Source organism: Elephas maximus, chromosome 2, assembly GCF_024166365.1.
Source record: "Elephas maximus indicus isolate mEleMax1 chromosome 2, mEleMax1 primary haplotype, whole genome shotgun sequence".
Classification (NCBI taxonomy): domain Eukaryota; kingdom Metazoa; phylum Chordata; class Mammalia; order Proboscidea; family Elephantidae; genus Elephas; species Elephas maximus.
The window spans coordinates 124802732-124824708 of record NC_064820.1 but is presented as its reverse complement, the minus strand read 5'-3'; the positions used below and the strand labels follow the sequence as shown (position 1 = coordinate 124824708).

Here is a 21977-nt window from a genome sequence, read left to right as displayed (position 1 = left end):
TTACTGATAGTTTAAAGATTAAATACAAGTTTTATTGCTTCAGAAGTATCAACAAAAGTAATCATGGGTTGCCAGTTTTTGCACCTTAAACCAAAGTAACTTTGTCTGAGTAGGTTCCTTTCTTCTCCTCTGCCTATTTTTATGACCTTTTAATTTTTTTATTTTGAAGACTTATAGAGAAAATAGTACAGAGAATTCACATATATTCTTCACCTAGTTTTTCCTAATGTTAACAATTTATGTAGCCATGATACAAGTACCAAAACCAGGAAAATTAGTTACTGGTATAATAGTGTTAACTAAACTACAGACCTTAGTCAAATTTTACCAGTTTTGCCATTAATGTCCATTTTTCTGTTTCAGGATCCAATCCAGGGTCCAACGTTGCATATAGTTGTTAATTCTTCTTAACCTATTGCCGTCGAGTCAATTCCGATGCATAATAACCCTATAGGACAGAGTAGAACTGCCCCATAGGGTTTCCAAGGAGCAACTGGTGGATTCAAGCTGCTGACCTTTTGGTGAGCAGGCAAACACTTAACTGCTGTGCCACGAGGGCTCTATTTCTTGTTGGCCCCCTGCAATCTCTAACAGTTCCTCCATCTTCCCTTGTCTTTGATGACCTTGACACTTTTGATGAGTATCGTCAGTTAATTTGTAGAATATCTCTTAGTTTGGCAAACAGCACAGGAAGAATTACTAGAAGCAAAATCTAATAGATGCTAAAATCTGAAGGCAAAAGTTTGAGGAGAAATAGGATATTTGCAGAGCCTCAAAGTATCTCTCCTAAGATATTTATTAATTACAAAGAGAAAAATAGTAACTTTACAATGGAAAAAGCTGGCTTACACCACCTTAACCAGGTGAATAAGGTTAATATCACCAGTAATAAGACATAGTGACATCACTTACCCGCTTATATGATGCCCTGAGAAGGATGCAACATCACTTCTATGGTATTCTTGCCCAAAATGCATAACCTCAATCTAACTATGAGAAAACATCAAATAACTTATTTTTAATTGCATATTTTCTGTTAAGGCAAAGCATAGTGGACTTGAGGGAGAAGGAAATACCAGAACTGAGAAACAAACTGCAGAATGTCAATAGAGATATACAGCGTCTAAAGAATGACATAGAAGAACAGGAAACACTCTTGGGTACAATAATGCCTGAAGAGGAAAGTGCTAAAGTATGTCTGACAGATGTTACCATTATGGAGAGGTTGCAGGTAAGTTTATTGTCATTTAAAGCAAAAAAAAAAAAAAAAACCTGTTCCATAGTGATTTGAAATGGAAAGTGTTAAGAGTGAGTAGCTAGTGCTGAGGTACAGGTTTTGTTACCTGAGGTACAGGGAGCAATTACTTAGTTTTCATTCCTGAGCTTAAAATTTTTTATTCAGAAATTATGGGAATTAATTCTGTTTTTCATTTTTAGTCTGCTTTTGTTTACATTATTCAAATTACTAAAAATTAATTTCACTTTTACCCTATTAAACTTTGCTAAAATTATATCTGGAAACAGTTACAAGTTTAGATTTTTAAAAATAATTCATAATAGCAGTCTTTAGAGATTTTGAATAATGATAATGCATTAAGTTTCTCAAAGAAAATAACTTTCTTATGTTCTTAAGATGGAACTTAAAGATGTTGAAAGAAAGATTGCACAGCAAGCAGCTAAGCTACAAGGAATAGACTTAGATCGAACTGTTCAACAAGTAAACCAGGACAAACAAGAAAAACAACACAAATTAGATACAGGTAATATAGTCCATTTCCTCATATACCCATGAAGACTTCAGCATTCCCAGTACATACTTATTACTGTACATTTTGTGCCTACTACATGGACAAGGAACTGTGTTCTTCTTTACTGGTCAACAGTATATTCACTCTCTTTTCTCAAAAGCCTTCTCTGTTTCTGTGCTTTGCACAACGGTTGAATGATGGAAGAGTATCAGATACGCTGTACTCTTTCTGAACCATACCTGCTCTCTGAGCCTCACCTCTGAGTGGCCAGGAGGGGAAAGGATGGGACAGCTGGCAGGTTTGGAGACTCAAGAGGTTCTTGTTACACTTTTGTTGCAGTGGGTGGGATCCACAGAAACTCAGCCTTTGTGGATTCCATAGACCTATAAAAACTAGAAGGATGCTACTCATGGTATTTTTTGTATCCTTACATTAATCGTTTTGTCAATATGTTTTTGTGCAGTTTCCAGTAAGATTGAATTGAATCGTAAGCTTATACAGGACCAGCAGGAACAGGTTCAACAGCTAAAAAGTACAACAAATGAACTAAAATCAGAGAAACTTCAGATATCCACTAACTTGCAGCGCCGTCAGCAACTGGAGGAGCAGACTGTGGAATTATCCACTGAAGTTCAGTCCTTATATAGAGAGATAAAGGTAAGAACATTCATATATGTTTGGTTTTTTAACTAGGTCAAATATGTGAGATGCCCTTTATTGGCTTAGTAACTAGAACTAAGGTTATTGTGAGATCCAAATTAGAATGGTATAATATTATTTTGCATGGCTCTAGAATGACAGAACTTATACTAATGGGTAAAGATTTTTAGTAGAAGGATTTTGGCCATGATAAAGAAGAACTAGTTACCTGGTTAAGTAGTGAACTTATGTTATTTGGGGTGGTCGGGTTAATCTGCTCTTTAGGATCCTAGTTTACACAGGAGTTTTTGCTTATCTACAAATTCTATATCTATAGCAGACAAAAAAAAAAAAACCCAAACCCACTGCTGTCAAGACGATTCTGACTCATAGTGACCCTATAGGACAGGGTAGAACTGCCCCATAGAGTTTCTAAGGAGCGCCTGGCAGATTTGAACCGCTGACCTTTTGGTTAGCAGCCACAGCACTTACCCATTATGCCACCAGGGTTTCCCCATAGCAGATACTGCTTGTCAATCATAGTACTCTTTGCATTTGATTCCAGGTAATGTCTCAGAGTCCTTCCCCATACAGTGAGCAGGCACCGAGTTCAGACATGGAATGGAACCCATTTGCCATCTCTTATCTAGATTATTCAAATCTAAGACTCAACCAATTAAATTCATGAACAGTTTTAGAAACAGCAATCTAGGGTTTCATAATTATACACACTCATTCAGTAAGTGCTAAATACGTTACTGAACCTCTATCAATAGTGTAAACAACAACAAAGTAAAATTTATGCAGAAAAAAAAAGATCTATATGGGATCAAATTGACAACAACTTGAAAGGTTAAGGTTAGTTGGGGGCAATGAGTTTACGTTAATAGGAGAGAAAACCCGTTGCCCTGGAGTTTTTTCCCACTCATAGTGATCCTATAGGACAGGGTAGAACTGCCCAATAAGGTTTAATAGGGGAAACAACACAGAAAAAGAAGTAAGAATAGCTGCACAACTTGAACAATGAAATTGGTGTCACTAATTGTACATGTAGAAATTGTTGAATTGGTGTATGTTTACTGTATATTTTTAACAATAAAAATAATTACTGTATTTATTTCTTGGATTTTTTGGGTTACAAATTACCAGTGGCTTAAGGTATGATATAGAATAGTACTGCCTTCTATAACTTTTTACTGTCTATAAAGCACTTTGACATTAAACCATTCATTGTCTCAGCAACCTCATTGAGATAGATGACTAAATCACCTTTTTATAGAAAAAGAAATTGAAACTCACAGCTGTGCCATGCCCAAGTTCATGTAGCTGATAAGAGGAGGGTTAATTTTCTGGGATGTCTTCTGATGCCGAAGACATTTGACCTCCCACCATACCATACCACTTCCCACTATGAAAAAATTACACCTACTTAGAAGTAATACTAAATATAATTGTATATACTGTTATAGATTTGATAGATATTTCAAGATCTTAAAATGTTTGAGGATCATTGTTTTGAACAGTGGTTATCACGTAACTATGCCGTCAAGATGTTACAAGGCCAAATAATGGGAACTTCTGATTAATAAAAGTTTTTTTGAAAGCCCCCTTCCTTCCAAAATAAGTGTGGGCACACCAGCATCAATGTACCAATACACTTTTATTACCATAAGATATCTGCTTATCCTTAGCAGACTGACCTTAAGGATGAAAGTGTTTTACTGTCATTTTCCCACCTGTAAAAGAGAGACCTGGTCTGAATGAGCTCTCCTGTTCTTCGATCACACAGCACTGACTGAGCCCCTACAACCTCTTGTCTGAAGCCATATGCTAATATAATGAGAAACAGGTGGCCTAGATTAAGGAGCATGTCAGTGGCTGAGGCAGGATAGCATGGCGGTTAAGAAAGTAGACTCTGGAGCTGGACCTGGGTTTGAATCTTGGCTTCTTCATTTACTGGCTATTGTGACCCTGTACAAGTCATTTTGTATGCCTGTTTGGTTATCTGAAATATGGGGATGAAGATGATAGTACCGTCTTCATAGGGTTGTTGGAAGAAGCACATACTTTGATTTTTAAGCCTAGCACATTAGTAGGTATTTTTCATATGAATGTAAAGTTTGCTACCTAAAATAAGATAATGGAATGATATATAAGACTTTTGTTTTTTATATTTTTAGGATGCTAAAGAGCAAGTAAGCCCTTTGGAAACAACATTGGAAAAGTTTCAGCAGGAAAAAGAAGAATTAATCAACAAAAAAAATAAAAGCAACAAAATTATACAGGATAAAGTAAGATTTCACTTATTTACTTATCAAATATATATTAAATTTATTAACTATTATGTTCATAGCACTGTGTTGGAGACTGTTATTTCACATGAAATTAACATTTAAGAGAAATAGTATTTTAAGATTTGTGATATAATTTTGATATAGAATAAGAATTAAACTTAAAATATTTTACTTTTTAGTTTAAAATAGAAGAATTGAGACTATTTAATCCAATCCCATAGGTGATAAAGGGACTTGTCTGAGATCATAAAATTTGGTGGTGGTGTAAACTGAAACCCAGGGCTCTTAACTTGTGACTCGGCATTTCACTGTGTTCTATAAAGTTTTTTTTTTTTTTTTTTTTTTTACCTTAAGGTAAGATAATTTTCTTGGAAATAAATCTTAAATGTCCTGATCCCAGTCAGTGTAAATTTAATAAATGTTTTTCCACAGCTGAATGATATCAAAGAGAAGGTTAAAAATATTCAGAGCTATGTGAAAGACATTGAGAATTATATTCAAGATGGGAAAGATGACTATAAGAAGGTAATTTCAAACTCAAAATTATGTTTTTGGTTATATTTTTATTTTATGTGCTTAAAGAATTTTCTTTTTTGTAGCAAAAAGAAACTGAACTTAATAAAGTAATAACTCAACTAAGTGAATGCGAGAAACAAAAAGAAAAGATAAATAAAGAAATGGGGATCATGAGACAAGATATTGATACACAGAAGGTAGGTCTTTTTTGCTAGTGGCTTATGATATCACTTATACTAATAACATTCTTTTCTTTATTTTTTACTTTTATTTTCATAGCAGATTCATTGAGTAAAAATGCAATCAGTAGAGAAAAGCAATTCCAATAAATATTCTTTTATTCTTTCCATATTTTTCATTTTTTTTTTTAATAGAAGACCTACTTGTTAAAAGCAAAAAACATAAAAGTTCAGAGTCTCCCTCCCCTTCTCCCAATTCCTAGCCTCGTTCCTAAATGTCATTACTGTTAACAATTCTTATTTGTTCTTATAGAAGCTTTTTATTCATATAGATAGATGGATGGGTATATTTAGATAGATGGCTGGGTGTATAGATGCATTTTCTCTATTTAAATTTGCATTTACAGATGGGATCATGCCATTCATGTTGTTCTGCACTTTGCTTTTTATACTTAATGCAGTTTGATCTTTGCGTGTCAACTCACAGATCTACCACATTCTTTTTAATGATTATACACCCACTCCTCACTTACTGACATGGTTAGGTTCCAAAGACCAGGTCCTTATGGGAAAATCTGTGTTATGCAAAAATGGAGGATGACCACATCAGATCACAAAATGGAAGATGACTACATCATTGGACAACTACCAAATCCCATCATTACATAACTGCTAAACCACTGAGAATCATGGCCCGGCCAAGTTGACACATACCTGTAACCATCACAACCAGTGTTACTCTTGCCTCGCACCATTCACGTTTACAACTGCCAGATGTATACCATTAATGCGCAAAATAGATAGTAGATTTTTTACTGTTGTCGCAAATGCAGAATGTCTGATAATGAGATAATCGATAAGTAAGGAGTAGGTGTAAAACATTCCATTTTGTGTATGCACCATAACTTAAGTTGATTACTTTTTTTTTTATGGCAAACTATATGGCAGTCCATATCCTGCATATGTCTGTATCATTTCTTACGCTAATAATGCATTCTTAAAGGTTGTCTAAGGAAAATAAATATTAAGTGATTTTTCAGTTGATTCCTATGCCATTTATATTCACTATTAAGTAAATTAATTTCCACGTTATAATTTAAATCACATTAAGAAGCTGTCTTCAACGTGACTTATGCAAGAAGGCATGGTAGTTATGTCTTTAAAAGTCACACTATTTCTCCCTTCCTGCTGTTTTAAACAAATTTTGCTATTTGAATACTGTGATGGTTAAGGTTATATGTCATCTTGGCTGGGTCATGCTTCTCAGTGGTTTGGCAGTTATGTAATAATGTAGTTATCCTCAATTTTGTTATATAATGTAATCATTTCTATGATGTGATCAGCCAATCAGTTGTAAGAGGCGTTTTCATGGGGGCCTGGCCAGCATCCAATATATATATGGATGTTCTGGCAAACTTCGCTGGCTTTTGCTCATTCTGGATCCTTCAGCTGTCATCATCTGACCTGTTCTTTGGACTGGAGCCATCGGCTTGCCATCTTACCTGCCAATCTTGGATTCGTCAGCCCTAGCAGTCTGTCATCTGACTTGCTGATCTTGGGTTCATTGGCCCCTGCAACTACGTGAGTCAGGAGAAGCCTTCAGCCTGACACCTGACTCACAGACTTGGGACTTTCCAGCCCCTGCAACTGCATGAGCCATTTCCTTGATGTAAATCTCTCTCTTTGTCTCTGTCTCGGTCTTTCTCTCTCTCTGTACCTATATATATATACACATGAACACATAAGCTTTACTGATTTTGCTTCTCTAGAGAACCCAGCCTAAGACATTTAGTACTGAGAGTGGATCTAGAGAGACAAAATTGTAAAGATGAGTTTTCTAAATTGGTTCTCAAGCCTGATTAGTCTTAGAGATGTTCATGACACTGCTTCTTGTAGTAAAGAGGGCACTGCTAATCCATGGCGTGTGGTGGCAATAGAAATAATCAAAATATTACCACCAATAGATCGAGTATTGGTGGGAGGCAAGGCTCTAGATGATCACGTTTGATACTTTTTTACAATTTTGTCAGAATGAGAGTATAAGGAAGCTAGTTGGTCCTGCTTTCACTAGTCAAAGTGATGAAAGAAAGATGAGCTCAGGGCTTCAGGCTTAAAATTCAAGTGCCACATAAACATCCTCAAAGTTGCCGTTTGTGCTGTGAAAGAAAGCCTTATTTCATGTAGTGACAGAGCTGATGATGTCGAAAACCAAACTCAGAGTCTTATCCTAAGAGTGGCTGAATTACGTCAGTTGAATTCCTAACCTCAACTGGTATCTGAAGTTAAAGCGAGGGCATTGCTTGGGAAGAAACAGGATCCTGAAACTTGAGATGGGGGCATATGGGCAGATAATCAGGAAGCTTGGGACACTGAGCCCCTAAATTTTTGTGCCTGCCAACAAAATTATTAGCCCCTTCACCCCCATCTAATGAGATTAACCCAGCTGTGTTTGAAAAGCCTCTAAGATATCTCCTGGGGCAGCATCTGAGTCATTGCCTGGGGCATTACCTGAGGCAGATGCCTTACAAGACATTGACGAATGTTGTCAAAACACTCCCCACCACCCATTTTTGCTTGTAGACCGATAACTAGACTTGAGTCCCAGCAAGCCCCAAAAGGTGAAATACAAAGTGTGACCCAGGAGAAGATACACTGTATTCCAAAAGAACTGCTTGACTTTTCTGATACACTCAAACAGAAACCTGGGGAGTATGTGCGGGAATGGCTACTAAGGGTGTGGAATAATGGTACAAGGAACATAAAGTTGAATCAGTCTGAGTTTATTGATATGAGCCTACTAAGCACAGATTCTTCATTCAGTGAAGAATCTTACAGTTCTTTGGTTGGCTTGCTGAAGCATGTATTATGCAATGGCCTACACTAAATCCAGTTGAAGTACCAGACCTGCCTTGGAATACTGTAGAAGAAGGTATCCAAAGGCTTAGGAAAATTGCCATGTTAGAGTGTAATTATCAGGTTAGACCCACAGACCCACACATGGAGTGCCCAGAGGACAGCCTTTTACACGATGGTAAGGAACAAATTTGTGAAGGGAGCCCCAGCATCCTTGAAGACTGCTGTCATTGATATTTTATTTCAGACTTGACAGAACTGCCCTAGCTGAATTAAGATACCTAACTACAATGGTGCTAATTGGGCCCCTGTGGTGGTAGGGGCCATGTGGCAGCACTCCATCAACAAAGACAAGGTGGGCATGGTTACTATAATGGATAGTGGAGTCAAAGCAGTAATTGAAATAGTCTGATTTGTATGGACTTAATAGCATTGCCTACTTAGTCATGGTGTCCCTAGGAGTGAAATAGATGGAATATCTACTAAATATTTACTTGATCTGTACAAGTGGTAGAATTCTAGGTCACGTGAACAGCAGCCTAACTCGAATTGCCAGCATAGAGAGACATGGCTCCTCCATCAGTTTCCACCAGTTTATAGACACACAACCCCTTGAATGAAGGGGAGGCCAGGTCCCCTTGAGGAAGGACACCACTACACTGCCAGAAATTTGTGCTGTTAATCTTTCTCCCATCCTTCCCTAAAGGGGTCTATGGCCCTTTATAAGAGTGACTGTTCATTGAGGAAAAGGAAATAATCAGACTTTTGGAGGATTACTGGGTACTGGCTAAACTGAGACTAATTTCAGGAGACTGAAAATATCACTTTGGCCCATGAGCAGAATGGGGGCATGTGGAGGTCAGGTTATTAATGAAGTCTTAGCTCAGGTTCGTCTCACAGTGGGTCCAGTGGGTTCCCAAACCCATCCTGTAGTGATTTCCCCAGTTTCAGAATGCATAATTGGAATAGATATACTCAGCAATTGGCAGAACCCCCACAATGGATCCCTGACAAGTGGAATAGGAGCTATTATGGTAGGAAAAGCCAAGTAGAAGCCATTAGAACTGCCCCTTCCTAGGAAAATAGTAAACCAAAAGCAATACCACATTCCTGGAGGGCTCGCAGAGATTACTGCCACCATCAAGGCCTTGAAGGATGCAGAGGTGGTGATTATCATCATATCCCCATTCAACTCCCCTATTTGGCCTGTGCAGAAGACAAATGGATCTTGGAGAATGACAGTGAATTATCAAAAATTTAACTGGGTGGTGATTCCAGTTGCAGCCGCTGTTTCAGATGTGGTTTCATCGTTTGAGGAAATTAATTCATTTCCTGGTACCTGGAATGCGGCTATTTATCGTCTTTTTCTTGATTCTGGTTTTGAAGGTACACCAGAAGCATTTTGCCTTCTGCTGGCAAGGTCAGCAGTACACCTTCACTGTCTATCCACAGGAGACCTGGTGGTGTGGTGGTTAAGCATTTGGCTCCTAACCAAAAGATCAGCAGTTCGAATCCACAAGCTGCTCCTTGGAAACCCTGGGGAGCAGTTCTACTCCGTTATATAAGGTCACTATGAGTCAGAATCGACTGGGCAGAAGAGGGTTTTTTTTTTTTTTTTTTTTTTACAGGTGCAACCTCAGGTATATCAACTCTCCAGCCGTGTGTCATAATTCACTCTGCAGGGACCTAGATCACCTTTCCCTTCCACAAGACTTCACACTGTTCTGTTACATTGATGGCATTATGCTGATTGCGCCCAGTAAGGAAGAAGTGTCAATGACTGTGGACTTATTGGCAAAATGTTTGTGTGCTAGAGAGTGGGAAATTAATCTGACAAAAACTCAGGCACCTATCGTCTCAGTGAAATTTCTAGGAGTCCAGCGGTGTGGGGCATGTCAAGATGTTCCTTCTAAAATAAAGGATAAGTTACTATCTCAGGCTTCACCCACAACTAAAAAGGAGGCACAATACATGGTAGGCCTCTTTGGATTTTGGAATCAACATACTTCTCCTCTGGGTGTGCTACTCCAGCCTGTTTATCAAGTGACTTAAAAAGCTGCTCAAAAAGAGAAGGCTCTGCATTAGGTTCAGGGTGCCCTGCACCCGGCTCTGCCACCTAGGCCATATCATCCAGCTGATCCAATGGTGCTTGAAATGTCAGTGACAGATAGAGATGCTGTTTGGAGTCTTTGGTAGCCCCTTTTGGTGAATCATTGCACAGACCCTTTGGATTTTGGAGGAAAGCTCTGCCAGCCTTTGCAGATAACTACTCTCCATTTGGGAAACAGCTTTTGGCTTGTTACTGGGCCTTAGTAGAGACTGAATACTTAACCATGGGCCACCAAGTCACCATGCAGCCTGAACTGCCCATCATGAACTGGATATTTTCTGACCCACAGAGCCGTATGAGAATGGGGTTTCTTTTTGGGGTGATGAAATGTTTTAGAATTAGATAGTGATGATGGTTGTGCAAACTTGTGAGTATATTACTCATTGCTGTTGAGCTGATTCCAACTGAGTGATCCTGTAGGGTTTCCAAGGCTGTAAATCTCTGTGGAAGCAGACTACCACATCTTTGTCCCAAGAAGCTGCTGGTAGTTTCAAACTGCTGAACTTTCTGTTAGTAGTCAAGTGCTTTAACCACTGCGCCACCAGGGCTTCCTTGTGACTATATTAAAAACCACCAAATTGTACACTTAAAAGGATGATAATGTGTTGCTGTCAAGTCAATTTGAACTCATAGAGACCCTATAGAGACCCAGAGTAGAACTGCCCCATAGCGTCTCCAAGGCTGTAAATCTTTACAGGAGCAGACTGCCACATCTTTCTCCCAAGGAGTGGCCTGTGGGTTTGAACTGTTGACCGTTTGGTTAGCAGCTGAGTGCTTAACCACTGCACCACAAAGGCTCCAAACCCATTGCCTTCAAGTTGATTCCAATTCATAGCAATCTTATAGGATAGGGTAGAGCTGTCTCATAAGATTTCCAAGGCTGTTATCTTTATAGAAGCAGACTGCCACATTTTCTCCTGTGGAGCGACTGATGGGTTTGAACCACCAACTTTTCAGTTAGCAGCCAAGTGCTTAACCACTGCCACCAAGGCTCTTTATAATGATGATAGGTAGTAGTATTACCACTGTTTTATCTGCAAGCTGAGACTCAGAAGTTAGACTTATTTGGCCAAAGTCATCCAATTTGTAAGTGGTAGAGCTGGGATTTGAGCCAAGACTACCTGACTTCAAAGTCTTTGCTCTTTAACTACCATGCTAGATATACTGCTTTTCTAAACTAAAGTAAGGATAGTAGAAGCTAATCTAAAAGAAAGAAATATCTAGCCTTTAGTTACCAGGCAAACAGACCAGAAGCAATGGTAATTTGTGCCAAAAATCAGTCTCACCTAAAAAATTGATAGCACTTTGGAGACTCCTTTGATGTAGTCATAAAAGCAAATTCAAGTATTGTCTAATAGCAGATGACAGCAGGCAATGGCAAATTAGGTAGCTTTGGCAACAAAGGTTTTGGTTTTGACAGCTATCATTTTAGTTGCCTTTAAGTGCTTATAATAATGCCTTAAATAGGTATGTATATGTTTATATTATTATTTCCAGGAACAGTTAAAAATAGAAACTCTCAATAGTGATTAATAGATAGGAAGGGCTAGATGAGAATATTGAGGTTATGAGAGAAGTCCTTGGCTTCCTTCCTCACTCCCACTCCCAGATCCTTTCTACCTGGTGATTCTGCCATACTGTTGGCAACAAATATTGCCAAAGATCTGGCCCTCCCTCCCACTGCCCACATCCCAGAGTTTACCTTAGTTGCAAGGGCTACTGAAGGACAGTCCCAGCTCACTCTCTGAGAAGTCCTGTCCTTGAACTTGGGATGTGTTTTCTAGCGAGTGTTTTCTACACACAGGCTTTTGTGACTAAACTGCCATTGTTTCTGTTGGAAGACTTTTTTCTCTCCCAAATTACAGATTCAATTTACAAATTGTTTCCTAATGTTTATCTCTTGACAACTTTGCCCATTATAACCTCCAGGAAAATTATGGAAAACTGTTGTATTGTTGCTGCTAAGTGATTTGACCTCTTTTTAAGAATAAAACTACTCAGCAAGAGCAGTCAGATCTTTAAAATTTTAATTCTATAAAATGGCCAGGTAAGTGTCAAGAAGTACATAGATGTATACTACTCTTACGGCTCTTCCAGCCTTATGTGTTTGTCAGCTTGAAGGCAGAGATCATGTCTGCCATGTACTTACAATATCTGACAGTCTTGGCATGTGTTAGGAGACACATACAACTAGTGAAAAAATAAGTGGGGGGACTTTGATAGTAGTACTGCTCTCTTGGGATCTTTTAGATCAGTAGGCTCTGAAGTGCTCATATGCAAGATGAGCCCCTGAGATATAGATGTAAAATATTACAATGTCTAGTTACATTTTTTCATTTTAAATTTCTATTTTGTGTGCATATATTTTATAATGACCATACTATTTACATAGTATTTTTATTAAATATTTTAATACTTTGTAAGTAAATAAATACACAAAGATATACACTCAAATCTTTTATTGTGGGAATCCCCGTCAAACAGGACCTTGTTTTTTAGCTCATGGTCATGAAAGAGCTATACAAGCTGGGCTATAGAAGGTGTCCCACCTTTTAACTGTGGGGGGAATGGTCTTCTCAGATCAGGTTTAGTCTGGGCCTAAAGATTCCTTCTTACTGTGTTGAGTGTAACATGATTCTAAGTAAGGCAGAATTAGCACTACCTATCAGCAGTTCTGGAGTGCTTTTGGCACAGTGGTTAACAGCTCGGCTACTAATCAAAAGGTTGGCAGTTCGGTTCCACCATCTGCTCCTTGGGAACTCTATGGCGGCAATTCTGCTCTGTCCTATAGGCTTGCTGTGAGTGGGAATCGACTTAATGGTAATGGGTTTTTTTGTTGTTGTTATCAGCAGTTCTGGGTGTGCAGTGGTAAGTGCTCAGCTGCCAACTGAAAGGTCGGTGCTTTGAATCCACCAGCTGCTCTGGGGGAGAAAGATATAGCACTTTGCTTCTGTAAGGATTTCAGCCTTGGGAATCCTATGGGCAGTTCTTTTCTGTCCTGTAGGGTCACTATAAGTCCGAATTGACTCAATGGCAACGGATATCAGCACTATTGTTATACAGAAGGTTACCATTACATGGAGCCAACTCAATGGCAACTGACAATAGCATCAGTAGTTGCCTGTTATATACCACATGTTAGTAACTTGGTCATTTTTGTTAACCAACTTAATATTTACATTTAGATACAAGAAAGATGGCTGCAGGATAACCTTACTTTAAGAAAGAGAAATGAGGAACTAAAAGAAGTTGAAGAAGAAAGAAAGCAACATTTGAAGGAAATGGGACAAATGCAGGTTTTGCAAATGAAAAAGTATGTTTTTAAAAATAGTTATTACTTTAAATAAAGGTCTTTTTTATTGAAAGGTGAAGACTGTTAAGTGACATGTTTTTTAAAAAGAATTTCAGTTCTGTATCCTTAAGATTTACAGGAAGGTGGATAGAGCTTTTAAACAAATTTATTTCATGACCTTAAAGAACTAAATTACTGAATAAGTGACGTAAAGTTGATATTCACACTGTGGCAGTGGGCACTAGTTATTGAGTATTAAGCATACCAGGTCCCCAGACTTCTGCTAGTCTGCTTCACAAGGTTGTGGTACAAAGTATGCAGAATATATGCCCATTGGCCCTGTCTGGGTCAGAGCTTGTACATTTTATAATAGTGCCAGTGGAGTTATTCGAAGAGCAGTTTGTCAATGAGACCCCTCCTAGAACGTCCCAGTTGTAAATTATGTGTCCACCAGAGTGTTTTTCTGAAAGATGAGCCTGATTCTTCATTCATCTGGTTTTGTTGGTTTGTAGTTGCTACCTTCCTGATACAGCAGGAGAGATTTTGTTCCTGCCTCGTCTGCGTTTGAGTTACCTTAGGGATCCTGTAAGAATCTGCTTGATCCTAAGTGCTGGTAGGCTGGTGGAGCAGGTTGTACTAGCTAGCTACTTAGAATTTGAACCACCTTAGCTGGCTAAATCTAGGTCTCTTGTTTATTCAACCCTTCCTTGTAGATTTTTCGTTTGTCATCTTGATGTTACACAGAAACCTGAATCAAAGAACACTTAAGTTTCTGTAAAGGATGTAGAAAATGGAAGTTTTATTTATAAAGCCTAATAAATGCTTAACCCTATGTCATTATAAGTACTCTTGGTGTAACTACTTGAAATCTCTTTCATGTATCGAGGAAGTCAGATTAAAACCTGAAGAGCTCATTATCTTCAACCTCTGTTTTGTATGCATTAGGACACTAAGAGCAAAAAAGTCATAGAGGAAATTTTGATGAAAGACGGGGCCGTGAGCCTTGATAGCCTGGCTCCCAGCCCTTGGCTCTTTAACCACTGTAATGTTAATGTTCTCTGTGACAAATTGGAAAAGTAAACCTTTTAGAAAAATCTTTTAAATGAAAATTTATTCTTTGCCTCGGAAGGCCAAAAGCAGATATTTTTGTAACTCTTTCTATGATCGGTACATAGGAATGTTTTTTTACATCCTTCAAGACTATTAGTTCAGCTGTTCTTTCTTAAACCTTTTTTCAACCAGGACACAACAAAAATGTCAACAAAACATGTAATTAGACCAGCCCTGTAGGGATGTCCATTAACTTCAGAGCAATGCCTGGCACGTAAGAGGGTGGTTAGTAAGTGATTGTTAAGTGAAGATTTTTAAAGCATACATTAAAATCTGCATAATCTACGAAATTATCAGAAAATTTGGGGCATTTTACTTCTGTATATTATGATTTTTATACTTATGTAAGATGCTCATTTTCATCTCAGAGGAGTCCAAAGTTTTTAATAAATATTACTGCTGAAAATTAACGTTTAGTTTAATTAAGATAACGTTGTATTCCTTCACATACTGTGAACAAAATGATGAAGCCTGTTATTCAGTAATTTCTCAGTGCTGGTAATTATGCATTGTCAGCTTACAATCAGAAACTTGTGAAGTTGTAATATTCATCACTAATACTGCTTTACTTTGGTTAGTCAGTGTCTAAAAGTCAGGAACTTTCTCAGTGCTCACATGTTATGAGGGTTCTTTATATAGCACACAAAAATCAGCTGTTTAAAAGCATGGATGCTGCAGAGGTTTAGAAGGAAGAGAATTCTTTAGTACTGAAGCCTTAAAAGCAAGGAGAGACTGTTAAATAGACTGATTGCCAAAGAGAATGATAAATGACACTTCTCTGTGTAAAGAGAATCTGGCTTTTCTACTTCAGGCTGTTAAAAGCTAAAGAGTAGCCTTCATTTGTCATTTTTTCCCTTTTATAGTGAACATCAGAAGTTAGAAGAAAAAATAGAAACTATAAAAAGAAACCACAGTTTGGCATTAGGGCGACAGAAAGGTTATGAAGAAGAAATTATTCATTTTAAGAAAGAACTTCGAGAACCTCAATTTCGGGATGCTGAGGAAAAGTACAGAGAAATGATGATTGTTATGAGAACCACAGAGCTTGTGAACAAGGATTTGGACATTTATTATAAGACCCTTGATCAGTAAGTATTGGGCTGGGGATATACTTCCCATTGCAATGATTATCAAGTAGCCGATTTTAGTCATGTCTTCCCCTTTATATTACTTTTTAAATATATTTCATACATGCCAAAGAATGGACAAAATATATGTATGTACACACATATACACACAAAAAATGCTTAATTAAGTTATAAAGCATAATACTATAAGGCATACTCATGGTACCACCCCCCACACCCACACCCAAAACACTATCACTAACTGGCAACCACCTAGATGCTCCTCCTTTATCTCAACTACCTCCCCCGAATACAGACCAGATGTTTGCTTTCTCTGCCTTTTTAAAAAATAGTTTTATCATATATATGTATATTGTGTTTTTTTAGCTTTTAAAAAATATCATACCCTGTGTAGTCGTCTAGGATTTGCTTTTTTTATTTTATATGTTTTTACTTCTCTATGTTGCTGGGTTTTTTTTTTTTTTTTTATGTTGCTTGTAGCTATAGTTCATTAATTTTCACTGATGTACAAAATTCTGTGTGGGAATACAGCAAAATCCATCCATTCTCCCATAGATGGACATCTTAGTTATTTCCGTATCTTTGTTAATACAAACCCTGCTGCCAGGAATATTTTGTCATATCTTGTGGAGCAAATGTCCAAGAGATTCTTTAGGATTTATACGTAGGAGTGGAGTTTCTGGATTGCAGTATATGCTGAGTTTTACAAAATAATAATAAATCGTTTTCCAAAGTGGTTTCAATAATTTACACCACTAGCAGTATATAAGAATTTTGTTTTATGCATCTCTCCATCGTTGGTTTCGTCAATGTCTTAATTTTTGCCACTCTGATGGGTTTAAAATGATAAATCATGTGGTCTTTATTTGTAGTTCCCTGATACCTGATGATATAGAACATCTTTACATATGTTTATGATCATATTGTTTCCTCTTCCATGAAATGCTCGTTTCTGTCTTTTGTCAGAATGTCTTTATGTGTGTTGATCTTTTTTTTTTTTTTGATTTATAGTTCTTTCTCTCTTCTACACCGTAATTATTTTTCACTATGTATATTACAGATATCTTCTCAAGCTTTATCTTTTCATTTTATAGTATCTTTTGATGAACAGATGTGAATTTTAAGATAGTTACATTTATTAAGCTTTTCTGGTCAGCTCTTTTTGTATCTTGTTTAAGAAAACCTTCTGTACTACTATATTTTCTTCTAAAAGTTTTAAAGCTTTGCCTTTCACATTTAAGTACATTTAAGTTTTTAATTCTGAATTGCATTTTCTGTACAGTTTGACGTAGGAATTCAATTTCAGTTTACCCTTTGTTGTTGTTGTTAGGTGCCATCAAGTTGGTTCCCGCTTAGGGCAGCCCTGTGTACAACAGAACGAAACACTGCCTGGTCCTGCACCATCATAATCATTGTTGTGCTTGAGCCCACTGTTGCTGCCACTGTGTCAGTCTGTCTTGTTGAGGGTCTTCCTCTTTTTTACTGACCCCTTACCTTACCAAGCATGATGTCCTTCTCCAGGGACTAGTCCCTGCTGATGACGTGTCCAAAGTATTTGAGACGAAGTCTTGCCATCTGTGTTTCTAAGGAGCATTCTGGCTATACTTCTTCCAAGACCTATTTTGTTCGCTTTTTAGGCAGTCCATGGTGTATTCAGTATTCTTTGCCAGCACCATAATTCAAAGGCATCCATTCTTCGGTCTTCTTTATTCATTGTCCAACTTTCACATGCATATGAGGCTATTGAAAACACCATGGCTTGGACAGCTTGCCCAAGGCCAGGTCATGGAAGCTCCATAGACACATCCAAACTCCCTGAGGGACTGAATTACTGGGCTGAGGGCTGTGGGGATGATGGTCTCAGGGAACATCTAGCTCAGCTGGCATGAAATAGGTTATAAAGAAAATGTTCTACATTTTACTTTGATGAGTAGCATCTGGAGTCTTAAAAGCTTGTGAGCAGCCATCTAAGATACTCCACTGGTCTCACCCCGTCAGGAGCAGGGGAGAATGAAGAAAACCAAAGACACAAGGGAAAGATTAGTCCAAACGACTAAGGGACAACAACTACCACAGCCTCCACCAGACTGAGTCTAGCATAACTAGATGGTGCCCAGCTACCACTACTGACTGCTCTGACGGGGATCATAATAGAGGGTCCAAAACAGAGCTAGGTTAAAATGTAGAACAAAATTCTAACTCACAAAAGACCAGACTTACTAGCCTGACAGAGACTGGAGAAACCGGGCAAGTATGGTTCAGTAATGAAGTCACTCCTGAGGTTCACCCTTCAGCCAAAGATTACAGACCCATAAAACAAAATGAAACTAAAGGGGCACACCAGCCCAGGGGCAAGGACTAGAAGGCAGGAGGGGACAGGAAAGCTAGTGATTGGGAACGCAATCAAGAAGGGAGAACGTGGACACGTCATGGGGTTGGTAACGAATGTCGCAAAACAATATGTGTACTAATTGTTTAATGAGAAGCTAGTTCTGTGAACCTTCATCTAAACTACAATAATAAAAAAAAAAAAACACCATGATTTGGGTCAGGTGCCCTTTAGTCCTCAAGGTGACATCTTTGTTTTTCAATACTTTAAAGAGGCCCTTTGCAGCAGATTTGCCCAGTGCAACCTTTCATTTGATTTCTTAACTGTTGCTTCCATGGGTATTGATTGTGGATCCAACTAAAGTGAAATTCTTGACAACTTCAGTCTTTTCTCCGTTTATCATGATGTTGCTTATTGGTCCATTTGTGAGAATTTTTGTTTTCTTTATGTTAAGGTGTGATCCATATTGAAGGTTGTAGTCTGAGCTTCATCAGTAAGTGCTTCAAGTCCTCTTCACTTTTAGCAAATAAGGCTGTGTCATCTGCATGTCAAGGTTGTTAATGAGTCTTCCTCCAATCATTATGTCCCATTCTTCTTCATATAGTCCAACTTCTTGGATTATATGTTCAGCATACAGACTGAATAAGTATGGTGAAAGGATACAACCCTGACGCACACCTTTCCTGATTTTAAGCCATGCAGTATCCCCTCGTTCTGTTCACACAACTCCCACTTGGTTTGTATAGGTTTGGCATGAGCACAATTAAGTGTTCTGGAATTCCCATTCTTCATAATGTTATCCATAATTTCTTATGATCCATGCAGTCGAATGCCTTAGCATAATCAATAAAACACAAGTAAACATCTTTCTGGTTTTCTCTGCTTCGGCTAGGATCCATCTGACATCAGCATTTATATCACTCGTTCCATACCCTCTTCTGAATCCGCCTTGAATTTCTGGCAGTTCCCTGTCAATGTACTGCTGTAACTGCCTTTGAGTGATCTTCAGCAATATTTTACCTGTGTGTGATATTAATGATATTGTTCGATAATTCCACATTCTGTTGAATCACCTTTCTTTGGAATGGACACGAATAGGGATCTCTCTTAGTTGGCAAGGTAGCTGTCTTCCAAATTTCTTGGCATAGACAAGTGAGCACTTCCAGCACTGCAACCATTTGTTGAAACCTCTCAACTGGTATTTTGTCAATTCCTGGGGCCTTTTTGCCAGTGCTTTCAGTGCAGCTTGGGCTTCTTCCTTCAGTACCATCGGTTCCTGATCATATGCTACCTCCTGAAATGATTGAATGTTGATCAGTTCTTTTTGGTGCAGTGACTCTGTGTATTCCTTCCATCTTCTTTTGATGCTTCCAGCATCATTTAATATTTTCCCTGTAGAATCCTTCAACATTGCAACTCGAGGCTTGAGTTTTCTCATCATTTCTTTCAGCTTGAGAAATGCCAAGTGTGTTCTTCCCTTTTGGTTTTCTAACTCTAGGTCTTTGCACGTTTTATTATAATACTTTACTTTGTCTTCTCGAACCATCCTTTGAAATCTTCTGTTCAGCTCTTTTACTTCCATCATTTCTTCCTTTCGCTTTAGCTACTCTTCGTTCAAGAGCAAGTTTCAGAGTCTCTTCTAATATCCATTTTGATCTTTTTTTTTCTTCCCTGTCTTTTTAATGACTTCTTGCTGTCTTCATGTATGATGTCCTTCCACAACTCATCTGGTCTTTGGTCATTAGTGTTTAAGGAGTCAAATCTGTTCTTGAGATGGTCTGTAAATTCAGGTGAGATATACTCAGGATCATACTTTGGCTCTTGTAGACTTACTCTAATTTTCTTCAGATTCAACTTGAACTTGCATATGAGCAGCTAATGATTTATTCCACAGTTGGCCCCTGGCCTTATTCTGACTGATGATATTGAGCTTTCCTATCATCTCTTTCCACAGTTGTAGTCAGTTTGACTCCTGTGTATTCCATCTGGCAGTGTCCACTTGCATAGTTACTGTTTATGTTGGTGTAAAAAGGTATTTGCACTGAAGTCGTTGGTCTTGCAAAATTCATGAATTCAATTTTAGTTTTCCCCTTACAGATAACCAGTTGTCCTGGCAGTATTTATTGAGTAGTCCATTGTTTTCTCGATAATCTATAGTGTCACTTCTGTCATATATCAGAATTTCCACATGTGTATGGTTCAGTTCTGGGTTCTCTATTCTATTTCACTGATCAGTTTGCCTATCTCTATGCTGTCACACATTGTCTTAATTACTAAAGCTTTATAATATATTCAGCATATAGCAGATTTTTCAGTCTGACAATCTTTTGTCTTTTAACTAGTGAATTCAGCCCTTTATATTGTGATTACTGATACAGTTAGATTTACTTCTAGCATCTTTTTTTTTTCTCCTTTCCTGCCTTCTGTGGAATTATTTTTTCTTTTTCCTACTTTTTCTTCTCCTTGAATTGTAAAATGATATATACTACTATAATTATTTGGGTTGTTACCCTTAAATTTTTAACATGTACCTCCTCCCTTCCCCGCTTGGGCCACTGAGTTGATTCTGACTCATAGCAACCCTCTAGACAGAGTAGAACTGCCCCATAGCGTTCCCAAGGCTGTAACCTTTTTGGAAGCAGACTGCCACATGTTTCTCCTGCAGAGTAACCTGCATATTGACTTAAAATTCATTGATCTCATAGTGGTCCTGGAGCAGCAGTATCAGCATCCTTTGGAACTTGTTAGAATTACAAATTCTTGGGTGCCACCCCAGACCTACTGGATCAGAAATTTTGGTAGTTCAGGTCCCAGCAATCTGGGTTTTAACAAGGCTTCCAGGCGGTCCTGGTGCACGCTAATATTTAAGAACCATGGCTCTACTGTGACTTGCTTCATCACCTTCCTCAGCACTGATTGTCTTCTGTCTGCAGTGTTTCTATTGTTTAGTGTTTTTTAGTTTTACCTTGTTTTTATATCATTGCAAATTAATAATAACTGTTGTTGTGTTTTCATAGCCAGTGCTTATTCGGGTTAAGTCACATGTTTACCAATTTCTTTGTTCACTGTTGCTTCTTAAATCCCCTTTTTTAATAGAGTGTTTTTTTTTTTTCCCAGTGAAGGGCTGCTAGTGGTAAAGTCTATCAGTCTTTGAGAAGTATGCCCTCAATAGTGATAGTTTAGTTGAACATGGAGTCACAGCTATTTACTGTTAGCACTTTGAAAATATTCTGGTTTTTTCCTGGTCTCTATGGTTGCTATTAAAAAATGATTTCTAATTATTTGTTTGGAGTTACCAGTTAGCTGCCTTTTTTCTTGGTTCTTTTAAGATACTGCCTTTGTCTCTCATGCTCTGTAGTTTTATCATAGAACATCTAGGTGTAGGGTTAACTTTAGTTCTTCTGATCAAGAATTGTGTTTCTTAAAAAAAAAAATTGTGCTTCTTGATCTTAGGATTGATACCTTTCATTGATTTTGGAAAAATTCTCAGGCATTATCTCTTCAGATATTATCCTTTCTCCATTTCTCACTATTCTCCCCTTCTTCATTTCTCATTAGGCATAAACTTTCTTATTCTTTCCTCCACAGCGCTTATACTGGGCTCTGGGTGACTCCTCATAACTGTCTCCCAGTTTCACATAATCTTTAGCTGTATCTAATCTGCTGCATTTACTACCTATGGAGTTGTTGGGTTTTTACTTCATTGACTCTGTTTTTCACTTCTGTAAGCTCTATTTTATTCTTTTTCAGAAATCCTTATGTTTTTCATAATACGTTTTTCCTTAGTGTTTTGATTCCTTCTTGTATGTATACTCATTT

General features: G+C 37.9%; 1 protein-coding gene across 1 annotated transcript in view; it reads left to right on the top strand.

Annotated features, from left to right (window-relative positions):
• The window catches only part of RAD50 (RAD50 double strand break repair protein), a 90408-nt gene that overhangs the window by 45661 nt on the left and 22770 nt on the right, over positions 1-21977 (top strand). The window contains exons 14-21 of the mRNA XM_049872603.1: positions 1042-1231; positions 1634-1760; positions 2212-2405; positions 4568-4678; positions 5114-5206; positions 5281-5394; positions 13525-13652; positions 15605-15829. Coding sequence (XP_049728560.1) covers positions 1042-1231; positions 1634-1760; positions 2212-2405; positions 4568-4678; positions 5114-5206; positions 5281-5394; positions 13525-13652; positions 15605-15829 — 1182 coding nt within the window. The remainder of the gene's footprint in view (positions 1-1041; positions 1232-1633; positions 1761-2211; positions 2406-4567; positions 4679-5113; positions 5207-5280; positions 5395-13524; positions 13653-15604; positions 15830-21977) is intronic.